Source organism: Phaenicophaeus curvirostris, chromosome 18 (assembly GCF_032191515.1).
Source record: "Phaenicophaeus curvirostris isolate KB17595 chromosome 18, BPBGC_Pcur_1.0, whole genome shotgun sequence".
NCBI lineage: Eukaryota > Metazoa > Chordata > Aves > Cuculiformes > Cuculidae > Phaenicophaeus > Phaenicophaeus curvirostris.
In genome coordinates this window covers 14,937,420-14,962,823 of record NC_091409.1, presented here as the reverse complement: position 1 = coordinate 14,962,823, position 25,404 = coordinate 14,937,420, and the positions used below count along the sequence as shown (strand labels likewise).

General features: G+C 57.7%; 1 protein-coding gene across 5 annotated transcripts in view; it reads left to right on the top strand.

The window, feature by feature from the left end:
- DLGAP4 (DLG associated protein 4) overlaps window positions 1-25,404 on the top strand; it is a 160,260-nt gene that overhangs the window by 86,667 nt on the left and 48,189 nt on the right. For 2 of the 5 annotated variants that reach the window (XM_069871730.1, XM_069871731.1), the window contains exons 4-8: window positions 603-773; window positions 7,422-7,639; window positions 11,296-11,410; window positions 14,123-14,173; window positions 15,265-15,511. In XM_069871730.1, the coding sequence (XP_069727831.1) occupies window positions 603-773; window positions 7,422-7,639; window positions 11,296-11,410; window positions 14,123-14,173; window positions 15,265-15,511 (802 nt within the window). The remainder of the gene's footprint in view (window positions 1-602; window positions 774-7,421; window positions 7,640-11,295; window positions 11,411-14,122; window positions 14,174-15,264; window positions 15,512-25,404) is intronic. The other 3 variants (XM_069871734.1, XM_069871733.1, XM_069871732.1) reach the window with 2 other exon arrangements.

Here is a 25,404-nt window from a genome sequence, read left to right as displayed (position 1 = left end):
CGCTTGCATGGCAGAAGCCTGCATGCATGGCTAACGCTGGTTTGAACCCCTCTGCCACCAAGAGCGCCCAGGTCACCGTGGCCTTTTCAAAAAGAGGCGCTTGAAGGACATGGTTGTGCCCTAGAGAGAGGAAAGAAGACAAATAAGCCAGGCCTGGACGGGGTGGGGGAGGTGGGAATTTTTCTCTATATGCACATCTCTGGCTTCCTTTTAATGCAAAGCTGTCCTGGGCTCGCCTGGCTGCGGCCAGCGGGTGTAGAGGCTTTAAAGAGCAATGAATTATTGAAGTACATTCTGCTTCCAACACCTTGCTGGCCATGGCTGCAAATCAAATTTCAGAGGGACTTATTGCATAAGGAACATCATCAGACAAAATGTCCTCAGCCTGGTTTCTTTTTCTTTGCCCCCCTCCTTTCGAATAAGCGTTAGGAGGTTGAAGAGCAGCAGATGAAATACCTGCTAGCGCTGTTCCCCCTCCGGGTCCATCGCAGGCAGCCCCGGGTGCTGAATGCGACTCCCGCAGCCCCTCACCTGAGCCGGGGGTACAAGACGGCCCTGCTGGTTGTTCCCCATCCATGTAATGAGCATCCGTTTCTCGACAGCCTGACGGAGGGTTGTGGGCACAGCTGGGTGGCGTGAGCCCAGCCAGCAGCTGGGCAACCCCACCGCTCGGCTGGGAGGACACGGGGGGCACCCCGCTGCAGCCGAGCGAGCCCCCGCGGAGGTGGGACCAGCCCCTCAGCCCCGGGCCAACCGACGCAGGCAGCGGCCAGGTAGGGATCTTGTTTTGAGGGGAAGCTTTTGCCCAGCTCCCTCCCTGCCCTGACCCTCCTGGGACCATCGGCTGGGGTCAGCCGCCAGCGCCACCACATTCGGAGCAGGATCTGCCTGGGTAGGGAGCAGCCAGCAGGTGCTGGAATGGGGGGATGCTACGGCGTGACCAGCATCCTGAGTGACCAGGAGAGCCTCCTCGGCTAGCAGCATCCACCAGGCCAGAAAACATGATGTTCGGTGGCCCCACAAGCCAATGGATGCTCAGGCTGCCCTTAGCCCCAGAGACCTGGTGGGAGCCCGGGCAGGGCACAGGGCTCAGGGTCCTCCGGGTAGGAGTGGGTGATCGTATCCAGGCTCCTCCTTGACATGGGAAGAGGGCTGATGATGGAGAAGTCACCTCTGGAGTCCAGTGTGTGGGAAACATCCTTTTGCAAGGCCACATGTCCCCTGCCACTCGTTCCTCCCAGGAGCAGGACGAGCCCACTCCCTGTGCCCTGGTGAGGGACCACAGGCGTCTGCCAGCCCACAGAGCCCAGTGCGTGGGGAGCACAGGGTCCTGCCCCGCTGCAGAGGGGCTGCTGCAAAGCAGGCGAGCCCGGGGGGTCCCGAGGTGGCAAAGTGCCTCTCTGACATGAGGGAGGGCAGGAGAAGTGGGATGAGGACAAACAGGACCCCCCAGCCTCCAGGCTGGGCTCTTCACCTCCCCTGTCCCATTTGCAGGCTCTGGGTAGTCTTGGGGCTCATTGGGGACTATTGGGGATCTGAGGACCAGACCCATTGGAGCTAAGAGTGAGTGATCACCCAGCTCCAGCCCTGTCCTATCAGGGTGGGAGGTTTCTTGGGAGCCGTTCACAGGGTGACGCAGTGCAGTCCCCAGGGAAGGAGGCTGTGATCCCCATCCCCTGTTCTCCCATCCCCATGGGCCCCATGTGCAAAGGAAGAGGTGGTGCAAGGGAAGAGGCCGAAGGGTCAGGATCCCAATGGCCAAGAAGCTCCTTGGAGTGAGAGATGGTCCAGGCAGGGGGTGAATGGGAGCAGGCAAGGCTGAGCAGCTTTTCTGCCTCAGACCTGTGCCCGTGGACACTGAGCCCACAGTGTCAGGGCTCCCAGGGGACAGAGTCACACCACAGCCACCAGTAGCCAAATGCAGCATCCAGATGAGCCTTCCTAATGCCACTTAGAGTCAGAGCACACCAAAGCTTTCTTAATCCCCAGGAAGCCTGAAAATAAAAGAGTGGATGATCTCTTCAGTGCCAGCCACTCCGCTGATGCTGGTTGCCCTCACACCCCGCTCCAGTGATGCTGGTTGCCCTCACACCCCACTCCAATGATGCTGGTTGCCCTCACACCCCACTTCAATGATGCTGGTTGCCCTCACCCCACTCCACTGGTGCTGGCTGCCCTTGCAAGAGCCCCACAGAGCTCCCACAAGGCAGGAAACCAAACCCAAGTCCTTCCTAGAGGACCAAAAGGACAAACAGGGTGTGCAGGCAGCCTGGGCTCCAGCTTTCTTTCTTGAGGATGTGCCCTCAGGACCCCCCGAGGGATCCGGCCCTGGAGGGAGCAGTGCTGTGCCCGCCTGGGGCTCCGTCTCTGTGCGTTGGAGCCTGGCTGCATGGCACGTGCACCCCGCACGCTGCGTCCGGCCCTGCGGGTGCGTTGGTGTGTGGTGCATGTCTGTGTGTGCTGGGGCTGGGCTGCATGTCAGAGCTGGCACACGTGCAAATGGAAACCCTGTCTGCAAGTCTCTCTTCCACCCAGACCTCACCGAAGCGATGGGAACAGAGCAGCTCTTTCACCCCTGCCCAGCACCCAGGATTGGGATTTTCCCCTCCCCTCTGCTAATCATAGAATCACAGGATGGTTTGGGTTAGAAGAGACCTTAAAAATCATCTAGTTTCTACCCCCTGCCATGGGCAGGGACACCTCCCACTGGATCAGGGTGCTCCAGGTCCCTTCCAGGTTTGGGGAAACCTCTGTGTGGCTCCTTCTTTCCTTTTCCCCCCTCATTCAGCTCCAGACACGGAGAGCAGGAGAACCAGGAGGCGCGGGTGCTTTGCAGGATGCTGACAGTGGAGCCCAGCTCTCCGAGGTGGACGGGTGCCTGGATCCCACATGCCTGCACCACGAGGCACCACATGGACCAAGGCTGGGCAGAAAGGAGGATCCACATCCTGAAGCCTGGCAGAGCATCTCTGCTGTGCATCCCTCCCCTCCCGTGCATCCCCTTGGCAGGACGGATCCCCGAGCCCTCTGTGCCAGCAGCCACCTACAAGGGCGCTCGACTCGAGCGTCCTCTTGCTCCCACCCCTTTCACACCAAGCAAAGTGTTATGACCCAAATAATGAAAATGAGAGTGTCACAACAAAAACCACCATGGGCAGAACCAAGTCTGCACCTGGGAGAGCGGCGTGAAGAGCAGCAAGAGCTCTCTGTGCCAGGCCTAGGTGCAGCACAAGGCAGCCCTCATTCCACATTGTCCTCTCCATAATATGAGGGGCATGGTTTAGTATTTGATAGGAATGGTCGGACTCGATGATCCGGTGGGTCTTTTCCAACCTGGTGATTCTATGATTCTATGTGGGCTGTGTTCAGAGCCTGAGGTCTCAGCTGCCAGAAAAGTTGCTGCCATCGAGGTGCTGCACTGGCCACCACCAAGGTGCGTCCCTTGACAACAGATCTCTAGACTCTTCATACCTATCACAGAGCTTCAGAGACTGTGGGATGAGCTCCTCACATCCTCAGGGGCCTGAAGGGGGAGATAAGCACCTCAACGGGTCCTGAAGATCCCCTAGGGCACCTACTTGACTTTTCAGGAGCAGCAGTTTTGAAATTCTTCTGTGCCCTGTCCCACTGGAGCAAGAGTTGTGGGGCTCCCTGTGGACTCTCCGTTCAGACAGAGGCAGGACACGCTCCAAACTGGGGCACCAGATTCAAAGGGCGTCCTGCCAAGTGCCTCCCTTCCCCTTGATCCTGCAAAACTGGAACGTGGAGCACCTTGAGAGCAGCTTTGTGTCTTGCCGCTGTGTCAAGGCGTGAAGTAGAGGAGAGGCAATGGAAAGGAGAAATACAGCAGCTCAGATAGGACCAGCGAGCTGTTGCAATGTGACGGAGAAGCTGGTGGAGGCTGTTAGGGTCTGCATGGGGCAGGCAGCACTGTGGGATGCTTGGCTCCTGCTGCTGTAGACAAGCACGGTCTGTGTGTTGCATTGCCTAGAGCACAGGATGCTCAAGGCCAGGAGGTGAATGCCCAAGCCTCGAGGGAGCTGAACAACCCACAGACCTTGCGCTCAAGCAGCGGTAGCATAGCAGCCGCAAGGGTCTGGCTTCTTAATGCCCCTGCTGAGCCCGGCACCTCTCACTGCCCTACAAAATGCAGCATCTGCCCTGCAGAGGGGATGATGTGTCATTCCCTGGCCCCTGCCTGGCTGCTGGCAAGCTCTCACCTCCTCAGCCCAGCCCGCAGACTCCAGCCCTGCCTGCCCCCTCGCCCCAACCCTTGCTGTCCCAGGACCCTCACAGGCAGGAGGCTGCGACTCCTGAGGAGAAGGCAGGCAGCGAAACGCAGTCTTAGGTCAGACCTGATGCAAAGCAATCAGTATGAAAGCGCTTCTCAGGGCTCCTGTCTCCTTTAGGAAAGGTCAGAACCAGCCGTCCTGGTGACCTGCAGGATCTTTGCTGTGGCAAGACTCAGCTGGAACCAGGTCCCTCCTGGCTGGCTGGGCTGGGGGGAGCGCTCACACCTGGGAAACAAAGACCTCTCTGCTCTTACTTCTGTAGGAACCTGCCAGACAACCCCAGTAGCCCCTGAGCTGGGCGGCCTTGCAAGCAGCCAGCCCAGAAGCTATTGCCAAGCACAAAACTTGCAAGAGGCTGAGTGGGAGGTGCTGGGAAAAGCTGCAGCCACAGTAAGCCAGGCCAAGGAGACCTGGCCAGGTTTGTGTCTCACGTGTGAGACTCAATCCATGTCACCCACCTGGATCCCATATGCAGGAAACACAATGTCTCAGGCTCCCTGTTCCATGTTCCCCTGGAATGAGGGTCCAGGCTCATGGGTGCACATCATGGCAGGAGCCCCAGCACCAAAGAGAACCCACAGGATGCTTGGCTTCTGGTCAACATAGCGCTGGGGTCATCCCTTGCCTTCTCCAGAACACGCCCAGCAAGCAGAAGGCTGAACCTCTGGCTTCTTTGGGTGGAAGTCCTTGGAGTGAAATAAGCTGTTGCATGTTGATTTAGACTGAATCTGGCACAACCCAGGCCCTCTTGGAAGAACGAGAATCATAGAATCACCAGGTTGGAAAGGACCCACAGGATCATCAAGTCCAACCATTCCCATTAATCACTAAACCATGTCCCTCAGTCACCTCCCTGGGCAGCCTCTGCCAGTGCCCAATGACCCTTTCCGTGAAAATTTTTTTCCTGATGTCCAGCCTGACCCTCCCCTGGTGGAGCTTGAGGCCATTCCCTCTCGTCCTGTCCCCTGTCCCTTGGGAGAAGAGCCCAGCTCCCTGCTCTCCACAACCTCCTTTCAGGTAGTTGTAGAGAGCAGAGGTCTCTGTAGAGAGCAATAAGGTACCTATGGATCTGAATCCACTACATATGGATCGAAAGCTCATGTGAAGATGCTGCACCCCAGCAGCAGCAGACAGCAACCTCAAGCCGGCTCTGGCTCCCACAAAACAAGCCTTCTTTGAACAAGGAGGGAAACAGGAACCACATAGCGCTTAACAGCTCTGGGTCACCACAGTCAGGTGCAACACGGCTCTTTGCATCCCCACAGCACTGGATAAATGCTGGCTGAATAATCCCACAGCCCTCTGGGGAGCTGGGAAAATCCAACAGCTCCATCCAGCAGAGTCAACGTGGATGCCCTCAGCAGCATGAGCTGCTCCCCATGGTGCCCCCACACCAGCCTGTTCCCCACAGCAGAGCAGGGGTCCTCAGGCTGTCCTGGTGTCTGCACAGTTCATTCATCACTGCATTCCTCATGCCTTCCACTGCTTCTCCTTGACCACATCACCCCATTTCAAGGCCACATCAAAGGCCAACTACAAACCAGGACAGCCATGTAGCCCCTCACCACAAGAAGGATGTTGAGGCTCTGGAGCGAGTCCAGAGAAGAGCAACAAAGCTGGTGAAGGGGCTGGAGAACAGGCCTTATGAGGAACGGCTGAGAGAGCTGGGGGTGTTTAGCCTGGAGAAGAGGAGGCTGAGGGGAGACCTCATTGCTCTCTACAACTACCTGAAAGGAGGTTGTGGAGAGGAGGGAGCTGGGCTCTTCTCCCAAGTGACAGGGGACAGGACGAGAGGGAATGGCCTCAAGCTCCGCCAGGGGAGGGTCAGACTGGACATCAGGAAAAAATATTTCACAGAAAGGGTCATTGGGCACTGGCAGAGGCTGCCCAGGGAGGTGGTTGAGTCCCCTTCCCTGGAGGGGTTTAAAAGACAAGTAGACAAGGTGCTCAGGGACATGATTTAGTGGCATAGGAATTTAGATACGAATGGTTGGACTCGAACCAAGAGGTCTTTTCCAACCTGGTGATTCTATGATTCTATGACAAACCCCAGCTTGCTCCTGGCAACTCAGGTTGCCCCACCTTCCTCCTGGCTTGTCCCACACCACATGTGCTTCTTGTTCTGATTGATCCAGGGCTGATGTCCAGCTCTGCCCTGGTTGAACACCGTGGCTGTGCCTCCAATCACCTCCACAAAACCCCTGGCAGCACAGGCAAGCAGTCGTGCTTCAGTTGCTCAGCGCTTCAGGCCTCTAGTGGAAACATCAGGATTTCTAATGATCGATCAAGAGACCATATCTGCTTTACATTAATGGCAGAGTTGTTGTCTCGGTGAAGTTAGAATTGCTTTTATTGTACGAGGTACAACTCATCTCCATGCAGAGAGGTCAACACAATGTCTCTGTGCCTGAGCTGTTCTGCAGGCACCTGTGAGGGCCTGGCTTGACTTCAGAAATGGATTTCATAGAATCATAGAACGGTCAGGCTGGAAGGGACCTCAAAGCCCATCCGGTTCCACCCCTGTCACAGTCAGGGACACCTCCCACTGGATCAGGGGCTCCAAGCCCCATCCAACCTGGCCCAGAACACCTCCAGGGATGGGGCAGCCACCACTGCTCTGGGCAACCTAACTTCCACCACCAAGAGTCACATTCAACTCAGAAACCTTAAAGGGTGTCAGACCTAGTTAAGGTCAGGGCTCTGACGCACGGGTCCTAGACTACAACAGCTTCTGATTGGTTTGGTGTGAGCAGGACGTGCACTGTACATTTAAATGAGAGTGGGCTTGGTGTTTAACAAGCGTGTCCATTCCCATCCCAATGCCCAGTGCAAACCTGGTGAGCCTCTTCCCTCCCTGTTTGTCTGGCATCGTGCAGCTTGGTGTCAGCTGTGTGAGCATGGCCCAGCGGGCAGGTGGGCTGCAGCGGTGGTGGGGCGAATGGCTGTGGGTAAGTGTGCTAAAACAGACGTGATCCAGTGTCAGGCTGCTTGGCATGAACTGGTAAGGGAGGGTCGGAAAGGGATTGGGTTGCCCATTCCCACTACCCTCCAGCTGACCAGTCTTCCCAAGTCCCCACGACCCCAGAACCGTTGTCCTCACACCTCCTCATGCTCCCCTTCCTCTTGCAGGTGCCTCAGGGAGAGTGGAACAATACGCTGTCTCGGGACAAAGACAGCGAGATCCCGTGCCGGCGCATGCGGAGCGGGAGTTACATCAAAGCCATGGGGGATGATGACAGCGAAGACTCAGAAACCAGCCCCAAACCATCCCCAAAAACTGCAGCTCGGAGGCAGAGTTACCTCAAGGCCACCCAACAGTCCCTGAGTGAGCAGAGCACCACCCAAAGGTAAGGCTGGAGCTCCACCAGGAGCTCTGCACAGGTCCCTGGAGGCCACCCCAGGAGCAGCCTGTGGGGTCAAGACAGCAACATCCACATAGAATCATAGAATCATAGAATCACCAGGTTGGAAAAGACCCACCAGATCATCGAGTCCAACCATTCCCATCAATGACTAAACCATGTCCTTCAGCGCCTCATCCACCCGTGCCTTAAACCCCTCCAGGGAAGGTGACTCAACCCCCTCCCTGGGCAGCCTCTGACAGGTACCAATGACCCTTTCCGTGAAAAATTTTTTCCTAATGTCCAGTCTGACCCTCCCCTGGCGGAGCTTGAGGCCATTCCCTCTCATCCTGTCCCCTGTCACTTGGGAGAAGAGCCCAGCTCCCTCCTCTCCACAACCTCCTTTCAGGTCCCCTCAGACTGCCCGTGGGGCAGGCAGGTGAGGACACAAGCAGGACAGGACAAGATGTACCAGAGGAATGGGAGACAACTGTCCATCCTGGTGTTAGGAGCCTGCTGCAGGTCCCTGTCCCCTAAGCAATGGGGGATGGATGCTTTGATGGAGCTGGGAGGATTTCCTCTCTGAGCACCTGCGTCTCTGAGGGCTGCAGAGGTCCCAAGGCCATGATGCTACTCAGACATGGAAGATGCTTAGCTGGCACGGCCGAGGGCTCTTGGCACACGGCCCACAGGCTGCTGGGACCGTGCCATGTACTTTGCTCCACACTTGTCCCAGGGGCTCTGGGATGAGTCAGAAAGTGCCCTGCTGGATGACTAGGCTGGGTCATACCCTGAGGCCAGGAAATGTGAGCTAAGAGGTGTGGGACCAGGCATCGCAGAAGGAAGACCCACCGTGGCTTGAGGCAGCCAGCAGAGCAAGGTGACATAGCACAAGCTTGCTGGGAAGAGGCTGGTCCTTGCAGGACGGGGCCTGTGGGCCACCTGACTGGAGGTGATGCTGTGCCATGTCCTCACCAGCCACCCCACTTCCCAGGATAAGGCACCAGGGACTGGCGCAGGCTGACAGGGCTTCTGATGCTGCGGTTCTGGAGGAGGCAGGAGCCACTGTAGGTTGCCTGCTGATGTTCAGCAGAGCCAGAGGGAAGTGAAGACACAGCAGGCAGCATGGAAACACCTCATGGTGGCTTCAGATTGCTGACATGGTGAAAAATCTGCAGGGAGCCCTGGAAATCCTTGCTCTGAATCCATCCCCATTCCCTGCCTTCACATCCACTTTAAGGCAAGCAGGACCAAGGCTCTCTGATGCAAAATACCCAAGTCAAGAGATTGAGATTCTTCCTCCATGTCCATTTGGGTCATGTCCACCAGGATATGACCTCACTTGGGCTGCTGAGTTCCAGCTGGAGCCCATGGAAGGGGCTACGTCAGGGCCGGAGGGCAGAGCCGGCTGAGCTGCGAATGCAGCTGTGTGGAAAAGGAGGGGACTGGGCATCACAGCCAGGGCTTGGTACCCGAGAGGGGGACCTGGGAAGGAGGGGGCTCCGCAGCTCCTGGAACTGAGCTGTTCCAAGACCGTGGGCTCCTGGTCCACCTTGCCCCACTGCCCCCAGCTGCGAGAGCTTGTGGTGGGCCCAGTGCAAGCTGGACCTGCCATCTGCTGACCGCCCCCTCACCTCCCCCCTGCACCAAGGAGCTTTTTGAATGCTGTGGCCACTTTGGTTGCTACGGGGCCTCCCTGGGATGCTCTGCCAGCCTGGTGCACCCTTGGGACAGCAACGGGAGCTGCTCAGCCCCACGCCAGCCCTCACCAAGGTCCCCATGGTGGAGCTGCTGGGGCCACCAGCTGAGGGGCACCGGGCCTGTGGTTTGGGCCAAGAGGGACGGCAGGAAGAAGGATGGCTGCATCCTTAGGCACAGAGGCGTATTGCAACGATCCACCCCTGTGAGAGGGTCTCTGCCCTTCCAAAGCCTGTTGCCTGCTTTGGTTTCCCCACGGGCAGGCTGCGAGGGAAGGTCAGGGTGAAGCCCAACGGGATGGGCACAAGGAGGCTGGTGAGGACACCGCCTGCCCCGGGGAACGATGGATTCATGCCTTGGATGCCTGGTGAGCCCACAGGCAAAAGGGAAGGAAACAAGGCAACGAACAGCGAGCCCAGCGAGCCCAGGGCTTGGGGCTTGGGGCAGCACATTGCCCTTGGCTGCTCACCGGTGCGTCCCCAGGGGCTGCGTCTCCTCCATCACCCCTGGCAGAAGAAACTGCTTCCCACTCTCATCGTGCCCCAGGATGCCACAGTCCTTCCTGGAGGTCCACACGCTGCACAGGGTTCCTGCCAGCTGGGACACACCCTGCCCTCAGCTTCCCTGTCCCCCACGCTGGTGAAGGACAGATCTCTACAGAGATGGGGGAAGCAGCACCCCGGGGGCATCTGCAGGGACTATGGGCATGGCCAACCCTTGGCATGGCTAACCATGCCCCTCCTGATCTGTGACAAGGACCCTTTCACACAGGGTGTCCTGGTGGAAAAGAAGAACAGGGCTACCCCACCCTTCTGATGTCCCTCTTCTTCCTTCCACATCCCTCCCATCCTTCCACATCTTTCCTATCCTTCCACATCCTTCCTATCCTTCCACACCCCTCCCATCCTTCCACACCCGTCCCATCCTTCCACATCTTTCCTATCCTTCCACATCCCTCCCATCCTTCCACACCCCTCCCATCCTTCCACATCTTTCCTATCCTTCCACATCCTTCCTATCCTTCCACACCCCTCCCATCCTTCCACACCCGTCCCATCCTTCCACATCTTTCCTATCCTTCCACATCCCTCCCATCCTTCCACATCCCTCCCATCCTTCCACACCCCTCCCATCCTTCCACATCCGTCCCACCTGCTCTGTGCCTGGATCTCAGCAGACGGTGGCTGTGGCCTTGGCTGGGTCGGGCTCAGGGACAGCCCTGCTCAGAGGCTGCTGCTGAGCCCAGGACGTGGGGACAGTGCTTCTCTCAGAGACTGCAGCAAAAGCTGCTCTGGAAACACCACCACTCCCCCCTGCTCCTGCAACACTGTCATGCAGGCTGGGCTCCCCTTGAACTGCTTCCAGAGAACCTTTGGGGCTCCTCTACACAAATAATAATGAACAAAACAAAAAAAAACACAAAACTGCAGATGCTTCCAATTGCAAACTCCACTAAATACCATTTTAAAGTCATTTCTCACCCTCTTTCTACCAGCCCAGGCAGGGAAGAACCAGCTTCCCTGACCCCCAGCCCTTAGCATCAGCCTGTGCGAGCTGCTCTGTTACCAGGGCTGTGACTTGAGGGGTTGTCACAGTTCCCCTGTATCCCCTGGGGTTCAGCAGGCATCTCCTGGGGTCAGCAAGACCTGAAATCTTGTCTTTTTTCCTGCCCCTGTACCTTCACATGAGTGTCAGACTCCATAGCTCAGACTAGGGTTCAGCAAGGTAAGAAAGTGCTTCCTTCTCCTCCAGGGGCTGAGCAGAGGACTCCATGCCCAGCATCATTCCTGTGTTGCCGTGTGTGCCTGTGCTGAGCAGAGGGAGGGCAGGCAGGGGTGGTCTGGCTCTCCTGGCAGCCCCAGCACAGCCCCACGTCACAGGGACACCCCTTAAACCCTCTCGCCCTGTCCCAGTGCCGCCCGTGCTGTGGGGACACCCCTCACACCCCCTCTTTCTGCTGGCAGGAGCCTGGACCGCCTGGACTCTGTCGAGATCCTCCTACCTCCGAAGTTCCCAACCTGGGAGGAAGAATACAACCAGATCTCCGACAGCGTCAACGAGTCCAGTTGCATCAACCAGGTGAGATGCTGGAGAGCTGAGACCGCTGCTCCAGCACAGCCCGGTGGGAAAGGAGGCCGGCTGAGGGGAGAGAGGAGTGATTTTCCCCTCTTCAAAATAAGACAGGGGCTGCTCTGCAGGAGTTGCACACGCTATTCTCTGGCAGCTTGAGCAAAGTCTTGAGGCCAGCTCCTTAATTCTGATTTACATTAGCCCCCATTCCTCTCACTTTGCCTCCTCTCAGCACCGCTGGTGCAGCTGGAGTCACTCTGCCAGGGCCACAGGTCCGGTAGCATGGGGTGATGCTTCACAGCCACGGGTGAAGCTCCAGACTGCTCCGAGCGCAGGATCCCACCACGTCACCACCTCCTGCTGCACCGTGGTGGGTGCAGAGCCTGGGCCAACCTCAGCCACGCACGTCAGCCCTGGGGAAGGAGCCCCGCTCAGCTCCAAGGGCCTCGTCCCTCCTGTGGGAGCCTGGACCCAAGAAAAGGTGCTCAAAACTTGGGAGCCTGTCCTGCCAGCGTGCTGGGGAAATCTCCCTTCAAGATTGCTGGTCCTCAGGAGAACATCAAAGCCAAGGGTGCCAGTGAGGCACTAGCGGTGGGTTGCTCTGAGCCCAACCTCTGGGATACGGTTTGTGCAAACTGGGATTAACTCCCTGTCCCATACCAACCCTGTGGATTTCTGCGGAGCAGCTCGGGGCCTGGGTACCTGTAAACCAGCTGCCTCACAGCCCAGGAAACAATCCATGGCAGGATGAGGCCCCTGCAAAGGTCCTGCGTGCTCGTCTCCACACCGGGGTCCCATCCCTTCGATACCCAGGCCAGCAGTGGCTCCACAAGCATTGCCCAGACATTTTGCTGTCGACCTGGGCTCGGTGGTGTCTCGTCTCTGTTCACACGTGTCTGTATGGGAACACAAGCACACACGTGCCCCTTCCATGCTGCTCTGCTCTGTCCAGGCACAAGGGCCAAGGGTGCCAGCGCAAGGCAGGGGTTAAAGCAGGGGGATGGACACCACAAACCAGAGCCTGGAGGAGGCTGAGGCTGTCCCTGCTGGTGTTCTCCTCCAGGCTTGGGGGACTCACAGCCCTTCTCCATCCCATCCCATCCCAGGCTGGTTTCTCCTGCTGCCACAGAGCAGTTGGGAGAGCTCTGGGGAAGGACACGGGGCATTGCTCGTGGGTGTACATGTTCCTTGTGGTCAGTCTTGTTCCTTGTACAAAACCAGCCCTGTGCTGGGTGTGTCATTGCACGGAGAAGGGGTGAGGACCACCACAATCCTGCTCTTTGTGTGTAAATCCATGTCCGAAGCCAGGTATTTGCATGAAGACAACGGGCGGGTTGAGTTTCTAGTCTCTCCCAGGCTAAAGCAGCTGAGAGCAGCACCTCCAGGAAGGCATCCGAGGGGGCTCTGATGCCACTAAATGCTCCAGACTGGTGGCACCGTGATGCTGGGGGCACGGTGACTGCCACGGGGCCTGGTCAGGCACGGAGCTGCCCTCCTCACACGCACTCTGCCCTCTTTCCTCCCATCAGAGAGAGCTCGATGCCAGATGAATTGGGATTTCGAGGTGTCCCATGAAATCTGTTCCAGGATAGAGCTGGTGCAGCCACCAGTGTGTGCTGATCTGGTCCTCTGGCAGGTCTGACCTGTCCTTTTGTTCAGTGCCAGAGGCAGTTCCTGCCCTGCCCTCATTTTTGTGTGACCTCCAACGCCTCCTTTCTGTGTCCAGCAAGACCCTTGTGTCCTCCCACACAGAAACACCCTCAGCTCTGAAAGACAAGCCTGCTTGGTTTTGTCCCAGATGACATCTACCTTGCAAACCTCTGGAAGTCTGAGGTGTGCGTGTCAGTCACACCAAGGGGACCGGTGGCCAGAGACAGCCAGACGGTGACCCCAACACTGCTCCTCCACACTTGGAGCTGTGCAGAAGGGCCAGAGCCAGCCACAAAGCCAAACCTCTTCCCTCAGGTACATTTTGAACCTGGATTCTTCCCAAGACAGTTCATCTTGGGCAAGCAGGCAGAGCTCGTAGGGTGGATGCGCTCTGTAGATCAGAGATGGAGAGGAGAAGACATTCCTCCCTCCAGGCAGCACAGTGTCTGTCTGGTGCCTGTCCTTACGCCCAGTGTGTGCCGTGGCTTTGCGATGGATAGAAGGCTTCAGTGTGGCTTCTTCCTGGCACGGGAACACAGGAGACATCAGCGAGGTGGCCAGCCCAACCCCATCGGGGTGAAGGATGGTCTCCCCGGTGTGGAGCGCTCAGCCTGCGCGTTCACCCAGGAGCTGTGGAGGCCTCATCGCTGCTCTTGGCCATGTTGCGAGGTCGATACTGGGGGCTTCACAGAGGTGCCGACTGGGAGCCACAGCAGGTCTTGTCCAGCAGCCATGGGCAGTGCCAAGGGGTGTCCAGCATTGTGTGTCTCGAGTGTGCCCTGTGTCCGTACAGCGATATACGGTGCAGACAACAGGTGGAATGCAGCAGCAGCTTCTCTCCGTCTGGCAGGCGTCCCGTGGAGCTTTGCCGTGCCGTGTTTGTGCCGCTTTCTGAGGGGCCTGTGCGGCATCTTGCTTGGCATCTTCTGAGCTCTGAAGTCTGCAGTGAAGTGTCAGCAGCCCCAGGGGACGGGCCGCCGGCTCCCCTGTCCTCAGTCCCTGTGCAATGGCTGTCTGTGTGAGGGGCTCCCCCGTTCCTGGCCTTTAACCTTCTCCAACTCTTTCTTCCAGATCTTTGGACCCCCCTCACTTATCCCTCAGATATTTACCCATGGAGAGCAGGTACCGTCCCACCGGCATTTCCCTCTTCCTTCCTCACAGAGATTTTTTTATATCAGCCTGGATGCCCACGGCAGGATGTGGGGTCAGCCCACAACTGAGGCCAGGAGCAGGAGGAACAGGAGGAGGAGGAGAAGGTGGAGAAGGAGGAGAAGGTGGAGAAGGAGGAGAAGGAGGAGAAAGTGGAGAAGGAGGCGAAGGAGGAGGAGGCAGCACTCCCAACCCCAGCACTGCAGGGTTTTGGAGAGCTCAGTTCCCCTGGTCCTGGCAGAGGCTTAGGGATCGTCAGTTTTAGGGGGAAAGTAGATGAATTTTTTGAGCCAAAGCTTGTGGAGCTCCAGTGCCAATGCTGGGCAGTAAGACTGCACTTGAGGCCAAAGAAAGGGCCAGGAGAGATGGAAGTGGGCAGCAGGTCCCACTGAGCATCTCTCATCTGTGTTTCAGAACGTTCTGGTTTAAGCCTGGTGAGTCTCTCCCGAGTCCACGTTTGACCAGTCACTGCTACCAGAGAGCAGGGGTGGGAGGGAGGTGGAGGAGCAGGAGAAGCAGTGAGTGAAGCTGCCCCTGCTCAGCTCACCCCTCGCCCATCCTGCTGCCGAGCCCGCTCCTAGTCCCGGTCTCCCACCACAGCCGCCCCGGGCTGGGTTCCTGATGGTGCTACCCAGAACCCATCAGCCTGTCCCTGGTGCCGCATGGGTGCTGTCCCCACATCTCCCACCTTCTCTCGGTTCTCCACGAGGAGCCGCCTGCCCCTGTAGGGCTGGGGTCTCCCAGCTGTGCTGGTGAGGCTGGAGAATCTGTCGGAGGCTGGACAGGGATTTTGGCCTCGCGCTTTCAGCCTTTCCATCAGACACCGGGGGTCTTTGGTGAGTGCTGTGGTGGTCTGTCCTGCTCCACAGCCCTGTCTCCAAGGAGAGTCCCCTCTTCTCTCTCTCGGCAGAGAGTCGGGACATCCTGCACCCCATCAGCACCTCGTGGTCTCGTATGCTGTGAGCAGCCCCACGCAGGAGTGGCGGCCGGGAGAGGAGCAGGAGGGGAAGGGAAGGGGCTGCCTGCAGGCAGGGCATGACTGGATCTGTCCCTTTTCCATGCAGGCACCCGAGCCGGAGCTGGGGGAACAGTTCGAGGCGGTCTGCGACTCTACCTACAGCGAGGCCGAGTCGGCCGCCGCGGAGGTGCTGGACCTGCCTCTGCCCAGCTACTTCCGCTCCCGGAGCCACAGCTACCTCCGAGCCATCCAGGCGGGCTGCTCCCAGGAAGAGGACACGGGCTCCGTCCGCTCCATCTCCCCTCCACCGGCCGGCAGCCTCAGCGGCAGCAGGACCCTGCCCACCAACAGCAGTGAGTGCCTGCGGCGGGCAGGGGCGCGAGGCCAGCGGGACGGGGTTAACCACTGCCACCACCCAGGAGGTGTCGAGCACTTGAGGTGCTGGGCTTGGATACCTCCAACCGTGGTTGTCCAAGGCTTTCGTGAGCTCATGGGGGCTTGATTTGTGCCAAAGAGAGTGGCCAGAAGCCAGGCGTGCCTAGGATGGCTGGAGCCATTGATGTCTTTATCAATGACCTGGATGAAGGCATCGAGTGCACCCTTAGCAAGTTTGCGGATAACGCTAAGCTGGGTGGAAGCGTGGATCTGCTGGAGGGTAGGGAGGCTCCAAAGGATCTGAACAGGCTGGACTGCTGGGCTGAGACCAATAGGATGAGGTTTAACAAGGCCAAATGGCGGGTCCTGCACTTGGGGCACAACAACCCTGAGCAGCTACAGACTAGGAGAAGTCTGGCTGGAAACTGCCTGGAGGAGAAGGACCTGGGGGTGTTGGTTGACAGCGACTGACCATGAGCCAGCAGTGGCCCAGGTGGCCAAGAAGGCCAATGGCATCTTGGCTTGGATCAGAAACGGCGTGGCCAGCAGGTCCAGGGAGGTTCTTCTCCCTCTGGACTCGGCACTGGTGAGACCGCTCCTCGAATCCTGTGTTCAGTTCTGGGCCCCTCACCACAAGAAGGATGTTGAGGCTCTGGAGTGAGTCCGGAGAAGAGATTGTGGAGAGGAGGGAGCTGGGCTCTTCTCCCAAGTGACACGGGCCAGGATGAGAGGGAATGGCCTCAAGCTCCGCCAGGGGAGGTTTAGGCTGGACATTAGGAAAAAATTCTTCACAGAAAGGGTCATTGGGCACTGGCAGAGGCTGCCCAGGGAGGGGGTTGAGTCACCTTCCCTGGAGGGGTTTAAGGCACGGGTGGACGATGTGCTAAGGGGAATGGCTTTGTGTTTGATAGGAATGGTTGCACTCGATGATCCGGTGGGTCTCTTCCAACCTGGTTATTCTATGATTCTATGATTGATTCTATGATCAGCTGTACACAGACCCCAACATCCCCAGTGAACGGTAAAACTAGGTCTTGCTCTTGAGTTCCAAGGCTCTAATGAGCCTTTCCATGCCCCAGAGCCCAGCACCCTGCAAACTCAGTGCTCTGAGCGATGGGCAGCGTTACACCCAGCTCCAGACTATCTGGATGTAGTCATTATTCATTCCAGACCCCGCTCCTTTGATCAGTAATTATTGCACTGGACAGGAGCCTGGCCTCCCTTTGATGTGAGTCAGGATCGACTCCATCCCTCGGAGCAGGGGTGAGGCTGCAGCAGCCTCGTTCAGCTGGTGTTTCTCACCAGCCAGATTGTCTCTTCCAGGAGGCAGCGCCCAGCGTTGCACCAGAGAGGTCTTTTCTCCAAATGTCTGGCCAGAGCTGGCAGTCCCTCATGCCAAACCCTCCCTTCCCAACGCCCAGAGCACCCAGCACCTCTGGGATGAGTTGGAGCTGCCCACACTTCCCAGCAGGAACACCCACCTGCAGCCGCCAGAGGAGCCTCCGGTGAGCACCCCACGCATTTAGCACCTGGGTGGGATGCAAGGATAGCAAGGGCTTTGTCCCAGGATGTAATTTTGCCAGGATGCTGGGGTCACTCGCTCAAGACAGCAAGGAAATAGCAAGGGCTGCTCAGACCTCGCAGTGCTGAGAAAGCCCAGGAGGAAAGAGATGCAAGGCTGTCTCATCCAAAACTGGCTGGCTCCCTGCTGCAGAGACCAGCCTCACCATGGCTTGGGGACATGTTTTGTGCATCTGCCTTTGCTGAAGCACAATCTGCAGCGGTGGCTTCACTCCCCAACGGTCCATGCCATTCCTGGAAAATGTGTGCAAGGGAGGAGCATCGCTCTGGAGATGCTGCTTCTGCAAACGGCTCCTGAAGGCCTGAGCAGAACCAGCAGGTTCATCTGTGCGAAGCTGCACAATGGGAAGCAGATCTGCTCTCACTGCAGCGTTTCAGCTGGCACAAGGACCTCCTGGGCGATACAGCAGGGTGGGAGCAGGCTCTAGATGGTCGCCAGGCTCTTGCCAGAAGAGAAACTTGTTACCTTTCCATGACGCTTCAAGTCACTCGATCTGCATCGCTTCTGCATCATTTTCTTCAAGGCATTTTCATTTCTTCAATCATTTTCTTCTGAGTGAGGCTCATCCATAGTGCAGGGTGCAAGGAGTTGAGGGGTCCCATCCGGGGACAGTACTAGGAACTGATTAGAAAAGGCACCAAATCACAGAGCTATGGGGGAATTCATAGAATTACAGAATCACAGAATGGTTTGGGTTGGAAGGGACCTCAAAGCCCATCCAGTTCCACTCCCTGCCATGGGTAGGGACACCTCCCACTGGATCCAGTTGCTCCAAGCCCCATCCAACCTGCCCTGGAACACCTCCAGGGATGGGGCATGAGCCCCAGCACATCTGCCATGGGCAAAGCTGCTGGAGTGCAGGGGTGGGCTGTTGGTGGGAGCCAGGTTGGAGCCCCATCCCAGCAGTGAGCAGAGAGGGCAGTGGGAAGGGGAGCACCGGCAGCCTTCACGCCTGGCTCCAGACCTTCCCACACAGAGACCTGCCTGTGCCATCACATCTCCCCTTCAGTGGTCATCACAGTCAGTGTCCTCAGGAGGAGGCAAGGACTGGAAGACATCCCCTGTGAGGGACAAGCTGCTTGCTCGGCCCCATCCTTCCTTCTTACCACCTTCTCTGCTCTGCTTCTGTCCCATTCTCTTTCCACTGCTCTCCCCGCACACCCAGCCCTGCTCCTTGCTGGCAGCAGAGCTGATGATGCTGAGCTCAGCACTGCTACAAATCCAGGTTAACACTGGGGAGCAACAGCAGGTGTAGCACAGAAGGGGGGTTTCAAAATGACTGGTTGCCACCTCTCTCTGACGTGACCCAGCAGAGATCTGCTGCTTCCCAGAGCATCCTCCAGCCCTTCGCGTTAGCTGCTGTGGCTTGGAGTGGGAAACGTTTTTTTTATGGAGGGGGTGGGGAGCAGGGAGTGTGTTGAGTGTGTGCACAGCAGGGAAGGCAGGAGGCATAGCTGGATGGCAGTCACACCTTTGATCAGCTCCCCAGGCTCAGATCCCCCCTGCCAGTGAACAGCACTGAGGATTTAAGTGGTTGGTGTTGTACGAGAGGGGCCTCCTGAGCAGCAGATTGGGACTTTTCTGCTTGAGGGCATCAGTCCTGACTAACAGACACGTGTAGGTGCCCGTTGTCTGCAGGTCCAATGGTCGCTCATGGCTCCACGCTGGGTTCTGGGGTGAAACAACTGAAAGCCCTGCACATGGACACCCTCCTGCACCAGCATCCACGCACCCAGAGGAACTGTTCCCATCCCGTGCCTGGACCCTGAGGGGAGTATTGGGTTTCTCCTTTGCAGGGACACATGCCAAAGGCAGCAGTAGCAGCCGTGCTGTGGCTCACACAGGCTTTGAGGACAGCGTGGGGCTTGAATTGTAGCACAAAGGTCTTCAGCCACCAGCTGAGGGCACAGAATCATAGAATCACTAGGTTGGAAAAGACCCACTGGATCATCGAGTCCAACCAATTCCTATGGATCACTAAGGCACACCCCTCAGCACCTCATCCACCCAAGGAGGTGCCGCGAGCTCCATTCCATGGAGAACTGCCAGTTTGGGGGCTGTGTGAAGAGCACGGCCGGTGGGAGAGCCCTGACAGCCATCACACCCCTGACAAGCCCCTTCCTCCCCCAGAGCCTGTTTCACACAGGGATTACAAGGCAATTAGCTCCCGTTTGACAGCCAGTGAAACAGATGATGAGCTGCCCTTGATCAGCCTTAAACAAAGCTTTATGCCTTGCGAAGCTGGAGACTCAAAAGCCCCAGTGAAACCTATTCATCTAATTGCCAGGCGTTCAGCGACAGCCACGCAGCTCCTGAGCTTTACAAAGGGCTCCCCAGCCCCTGCTCCTGCTTATTAGAGGCAGCACTGGGAATTGCTTGCTTAATAGACTGCTTGCAATACCAAGCTGAATATTTGATGTCCAGGGGAAAAGAGGAAAGAAGAGAGGAGCAAAGCACAGCAGAAGGTGGGGAGAATCCCCAGTGCCAGCCTCCACCCGATGCACCAGTGACAGCAGGGAAGATTCACATCAAGCCAGTTCCTGCTTGAGCTCTTCACAGTTCTCCCCGTGCCATGTGGCAACATCACCCTTGCTCAGAGCACAGAATCATAGAAAGCTAGTATGGTTTGGGTTGGAAAGGATCTCAAAGCCCATCCAGTTCCACCCCTGCCATGGGCAGGGACACCTCCCACTGGATCCAGTTGCTCCAAGCCCCATCCAGCCTGGCCTGGAACCCCTCCAGGGATGGGGCAGCCCCCACTGCTCTGGGCAACCTGGCTCAGGGCCTCCCCACCCTCACAGGGAAACATTTCTCCCTAAGATCTCACCCCCATCTCCCCTCTTTCGGCTGAAAACCACTCCTCCTCATCCTCTCCCAGCACTCCCTGATCAAGAGCCCCTCCCCAGTTTCCTGTAGACCCCAAGAATCCTGCCTTGGGATTCAGCAGCCTGTTCCCAGAATGTGCCCGGCTCCTCACCCAGTGCCCAAATCTTTTCCAAGGAGGCCAGGAAGGCCAAGGAGGCTGTGCCTCCTCCCCCAGGACTGGGCTGTCTCTGTTGACCTAGCTTACCAATGGTTAAGATGGCCCTGAGAGTGTGAGCGCTGGAGTGCGGCGACCGCCAAATTCTCCTGCTCTGCTGACCCCGTGAAGGCAGTTCTGGCTGCAGGTCTCCAGCCTGGCCCATCATGGGAACCACAGCACCTGGAGAAGAAGGAACTCAAGAAATTCTAGCCAGGTCTTCAGGCCAGACAGACCAGGTATAGGGCTTGTCCTCGAGAGCCACCGGCACTACCAGAAACAACTGCCACAGCTGCACCCACCTTGTGCTCAGTTGTATTCCAGAGCTTTGCCAAGCCAAGGCGAGGCATGGAAGCCCTACCTGGGAGAGATTCCTCTCCAGAGTCATGACAGAATAGCTGTCCTTCTGCCTCCAACATGCTTTCTGTCTTCTTTGTATTTTTTTTTCTCTTTTCATCACTGAATTAGAGAGATGGCTCCCAGCACCGTTCTTGTGCTGGGAACCCTGCCCCACGAGAAGGCAGATCCCAGCCTGGTCCCCTGGCACCAATGCTCTTGCAGGGACAATAGGGTTGTGCTTAGCAGAGGAAAGACAAAGTGCGTTTACACCTCCGTGTGCTGTCACTGCACAAAGCAGCAGCGTGCAGACCCAGTCCCCAAGGGCTGTTTGACTGTGGGATGAGTTTCCACGGCTTCTGGGAAAGTCACGTAGGGCTGGCTTGTGAGGGATGGGTACTGACACCACCCTTCCTCCCTCCTTCTCCTTCTCTGCGAGCAGTGATTACCTGGTCTCTGGGTAGGAAGGCAAGTTCTGCTCCTCTCTTGGCTGTCGTAGCCTTCTCTTTGTGGGGAAAATGTAGTGGTGTGAAGGGAAAGGAAATAATGGCCCAGGTTGTCCAGAGCAGTGGTTGTTCCCCATCCCTGGAGGGCTTCCAGGGCAGGTTGGATGGGGCTTGGAGCAACCGGATCCAGTGGGAGGTGTCCCTGCCCACGGCAGGAGGTTGTGCTGGTCGTGCTTCCAACCCCACCCATTCCATGATTCCATGAAAACCCAAAGCAGGCCAGGACACCTTATATAGTGGGTGAGCGGCCGCAGCTGAGGAGTAAACACCTCCGCTCCCCTTCCCTAATCGCATCAGCCAGAGCTGACCCCAGACAGCCTTTGAGGAGGGAGACTGCTCTCATTCCCTTCAGATTTTCTCCTTCTTTTTGACCTAGATTTTGCGTTCCAGAAATAGCTTTCCCTGGCATACCAGCAGGAAAGGGATTAGAGAGAGAGAGTGTGTGTGTGTGTGTGTGTTCATGTGTGCGTGTGCCAGAGAAAGATTTCTGTTGTGCGCTCTATCCGTGTTTGTAAGGGAAAAAAAGGGCACACATACACGTTCCACGATCTGTTCATATGTCTGTAGGAAACAAATTCATGACAACTGCTTCTCTCCATGCCTACCTGTTAATTTTCCACCGCTAATCTTTCCTCTGCTACCATGGAAACTCCCCTGTGCCCAGCCAGCACTCCCTTTTCCCCAGGAAGCCCCTACAACCCTGCTCTCCAACTTCACCGCTAAAAACAAAATCTCTCCGTCTTTGTGCCTCACATTGGTGCTCGTTGCTGCCAGGTCTCAGCTCTACCACAGGCAGCAAGCTCTCCCTGCTGCCCGCCGCGTGCACGGCTCTCTCTGGCACCCAGCACGGCTGCGATGGCTTTGAGCCCCATGGCTCTTGCCCAGACCCGCAGAAAGCGGGGAGCAGCAGCCCACACGCCACGCTGTGACACAGACAGACCTGAGGGAGATGGGAGCAGCTGCCCAGAGATTTAATACTGGGAGGGGAGCAAAGCTCCAGGGTCCTGACCAAGCCCACCATATCCCTGCAGGAGAAAGAAAGGCAGCTGCCAGCATTTCCCTTTGGTGATATGGTCCGAAAGCCAAGTCCTTCTCATTGCGTGCTTTTATCAACCTTAATGGCAGGAAAGGGAGTCAGAAGCAGACACGGATCTGTGTTGGAGCAAGTCCAGAGGAGGCCATGAAGACGATCCGAGGGCTGGAGCACCTTTCATATGAGGAGAGAGTTGGGGTTGTTCAGCCTGGAGAAGAGAAGGCTGCAGGGAGACCTTAGAGCAGCTTCCAGTGCTGAAAGGGGCTCCAGGAAAGCTGGGGAGAGGCTCTTGATCAGGGAGGGCAGGGACAGGATGAAGGGAATGGTTTTCAGCTGCAAGAGGGGAGATTGAGATGAGATTTTAGGAAGAAATGTTTTGCTGTGAGGGTGGGGAGGCCCTGGCCTGGGTTGCCCAGAGAAGCTGTGGATGCCCACGCAGGGTAGCATGTTCCACCCGCAAGGCCAATCATAGCAGATACCAGAGTTCTTGTCTTGGTCTGAGGGGACCAGTAACATCTCGGCATGCTGACCCACAAGCATGTGCAGGATTTCAGACAGTGCAGGCAAATGAGGATTTCTTTGTGCATGTTTCTCTTGTTCTGGGTTGCTTTTCCTCTCCTTCATGCTTTTCCATTCCTTTTCCCATCTACTGAGCCACGAGGCGGCTGTTCCTGAGGATTCAGGAAAGGATCGGCTCAGAGCTTTGCAAAGCAGCACTCACAGCTTGTGTGGGTGAGGGGCTCTCAGAGCTTCTCACCACTCCCAAAAGCAGATGAATTGCAAATGAGCTTGCTTCTCCCCCTCTGCTCTGGTGAGACCCCACCAGGAGCACTGTGTGCAGCTCTGGAGTCCTCAGCACAGGAGGGATGTGGAGCTGTTTCAGTGGGTCCAGAGGAGGCCACAGGGATGGTCAGCGGGCCAGGGCGCCTCTGCTGTGGGGATGGGCTGGAGAGTTGGGGTTGTTTGGCCTGGGGCGGAAAGGGCTCTGGGGAGACCCGTCCTTCCAGCACCTTTAGGGGGATCTGCATCCATGCCACGCGGGGCTGGGCTGGTGGACACCTCACAGAGGTCCCCTCGAGTCCCACAGTTTGGATCAGCTTCGTGCTCAGGTCTCCGTGTCTCAATGCAGGATGGGAGGGATGGAACTGGATGCTTCTCCAGCACGTCCATGCCCAGGATGCCAAACCCAGCATGACTCTACCCGGGCAGGCTCTCCTGCAGCCCGCAAGCCTTCCTCCCCTCCGCATGTCAATGCGATTTATCAATGACCTGGATGAAGGCATCGAGTGCACCCTTAGCAAGTTTGCAGACGACACTAAGCTGGGTGGAAGCGTGGATCTGCTGGAGGGTCGGAAGGCTCCAAAGGGATCTGAACAGGCTGGATCCATGGGCTGAGACCAATGGCAGGAGGTTTAACAAGGCCAAATGCCGGGTCCTGCACTTGGGGCACAACAACCCTGAGCAGTGCTACAGACTAGGAGAAGTCTGGCTGGAAACTGCCTGGAGGAGAGGGACCTGGGGGTGTTGGTTGACAGCGACTGAATATGAGCCAGCAGTGGCCCAGGTGGCCAAGAAGGCCAATGGCATCTTGGCTTGGATCAGAAACGGCGTGACCAGCAGGTCCAGGGAGGTTCTTCTCCCTCTGGACTCAGCACTGGTGAGACCGCTCCTCGAATCCTGTGTTCAGTTCTGGGCCCCTCACCACAAGAAGGATGTTGAGGCTCTGGAGCGAGTCCAGAGAAGAGCAACAAAGCTGGTGAGGGGGCTGGAGAACAAGAGGAACGGCTGAGAGAGCTGGGGGTGTTTAGCCTGGAGAAGAGGAGGCTGAGGGGAGACCTCGTTGCTCTCTACAAATACCTGGAAGGAGGTTGTGGAGAGGAGGGAGCTGGGCTCTTCTCCCAAGTGACAGGGGACAGGACGAGAGGGAATGGCCTCAAGCTCCACCAGGGGAGGTTTAGGCTGGACATTAGGAAAAAATTCTTCACGGAAAGGGTCATTGGGCACTGGCAGAGGCTGCCCAGGGAGGGGGTTGAGTCACCTTCCCTGGAGGGGTTTAAGGGACGGGTGGACGAGGTGCTGAGGGACATGGTTTAGTGTTTGATAGGAATGGTTGGACTCGATGATCCGGTGGGTCTCTTCCAACCTGGTGATTCTATGATTCTATGTCCATCCTCCAGCATTCCTGCTCAGGCAGCCTGACAGGGAGGCACAGAACAGGCGCATTAGCAGACCCGATGGGGGCTTTGTTCCCTCTCCATAAGGATGAAGCTGGTCTGGCAAATCCATGACCAGCAGGAAAACCCCACTCAGGGAAACACTCATTTCCATGCTGTTTTCTTTCCCATTTATATGGCTCTGCGATGGGGGCTTTCCACCTCCCTGCAGCAGGGCTGTGGCCTCACAGGGCCATCGCCTGCACCACTTGGACCCTGTGTCCCTCTTGAGGTCCCACCAGCAGCATTTGTGCCCTGCTCCCAGCTCAGGGTCACAACCACAGCTCTCACCTCCCACTCCCAGGGCAACCAAATCCAGTGGAAGGTGTCCCAGCCCATGGATGGGGTTGGAACTGGATGGGTTTTGAGATCCCTTCCAACCCAAACTATTCCAGGATTCTGTGATTCTCCTCGGTAGGCAGTGGAGCAGTGAGGCCCTGGGCTGCAGGGTCTCAAGGCTGACTCTGGTGAGACCCTCCTGCTGTTTTGGAGAGCAGAAGCAGCACATCCGCAGCGATTCCATCGCTGTACACCGAGGGCACAGCTCAGCGCCCCACTGGCAACACCCACACCCCAATCCCCCAGCTCAGGGTCCCCCTCCCAGCTCTTACCCCCTGCTCCTGGCTCAGGGTCCTGCCCGCACCCCTTGTGCCCCGCTCCTGGCTCGGGCTCCCACCCACAGCACTCACCCCCCGCTCCTGGATCGCGCCCCACCTGCAGCCCTTGCCTCCCACCCCTGGCTCAGGATCCCCCTGGCAGTTCTCGCCTCCCACTCCTGGCTTGGGGTCCCCCTGGCAGTTCTCGCACCCCGCTCCCACCTTGGGGTCCCACCCGCAGCCTTTGTGCTCCCCCCTCCAGCTCAAGGTCCCCCTGGCAGCTCCCACACCCCACTCCCAGCTCCAGGTCTCGCTCCTGGCTCAGGATCCCCTGGCAGCTCTTGTCCCCAACTCCCCGCTCGGGGCCTGGGGCCGGAGGGTGCCGGAGGGCTCTGTCAGCCGGAGCCCATTTACACGGGGGGGTGAGGGGCCGCGCTGGGAGCTCCCCCCGCCCCCCCCCCCTCCCGGCGCTGCTCCCCAACACCGGGTCCGGCGGCCGCGGGGGCGGAGGGGGGCGGGGCCTCCTCACAGTGGGCGTGGCCTCGTGGAAGTGGGCGTGGCCTCGGTACATTAGTGGGGGGCGTGG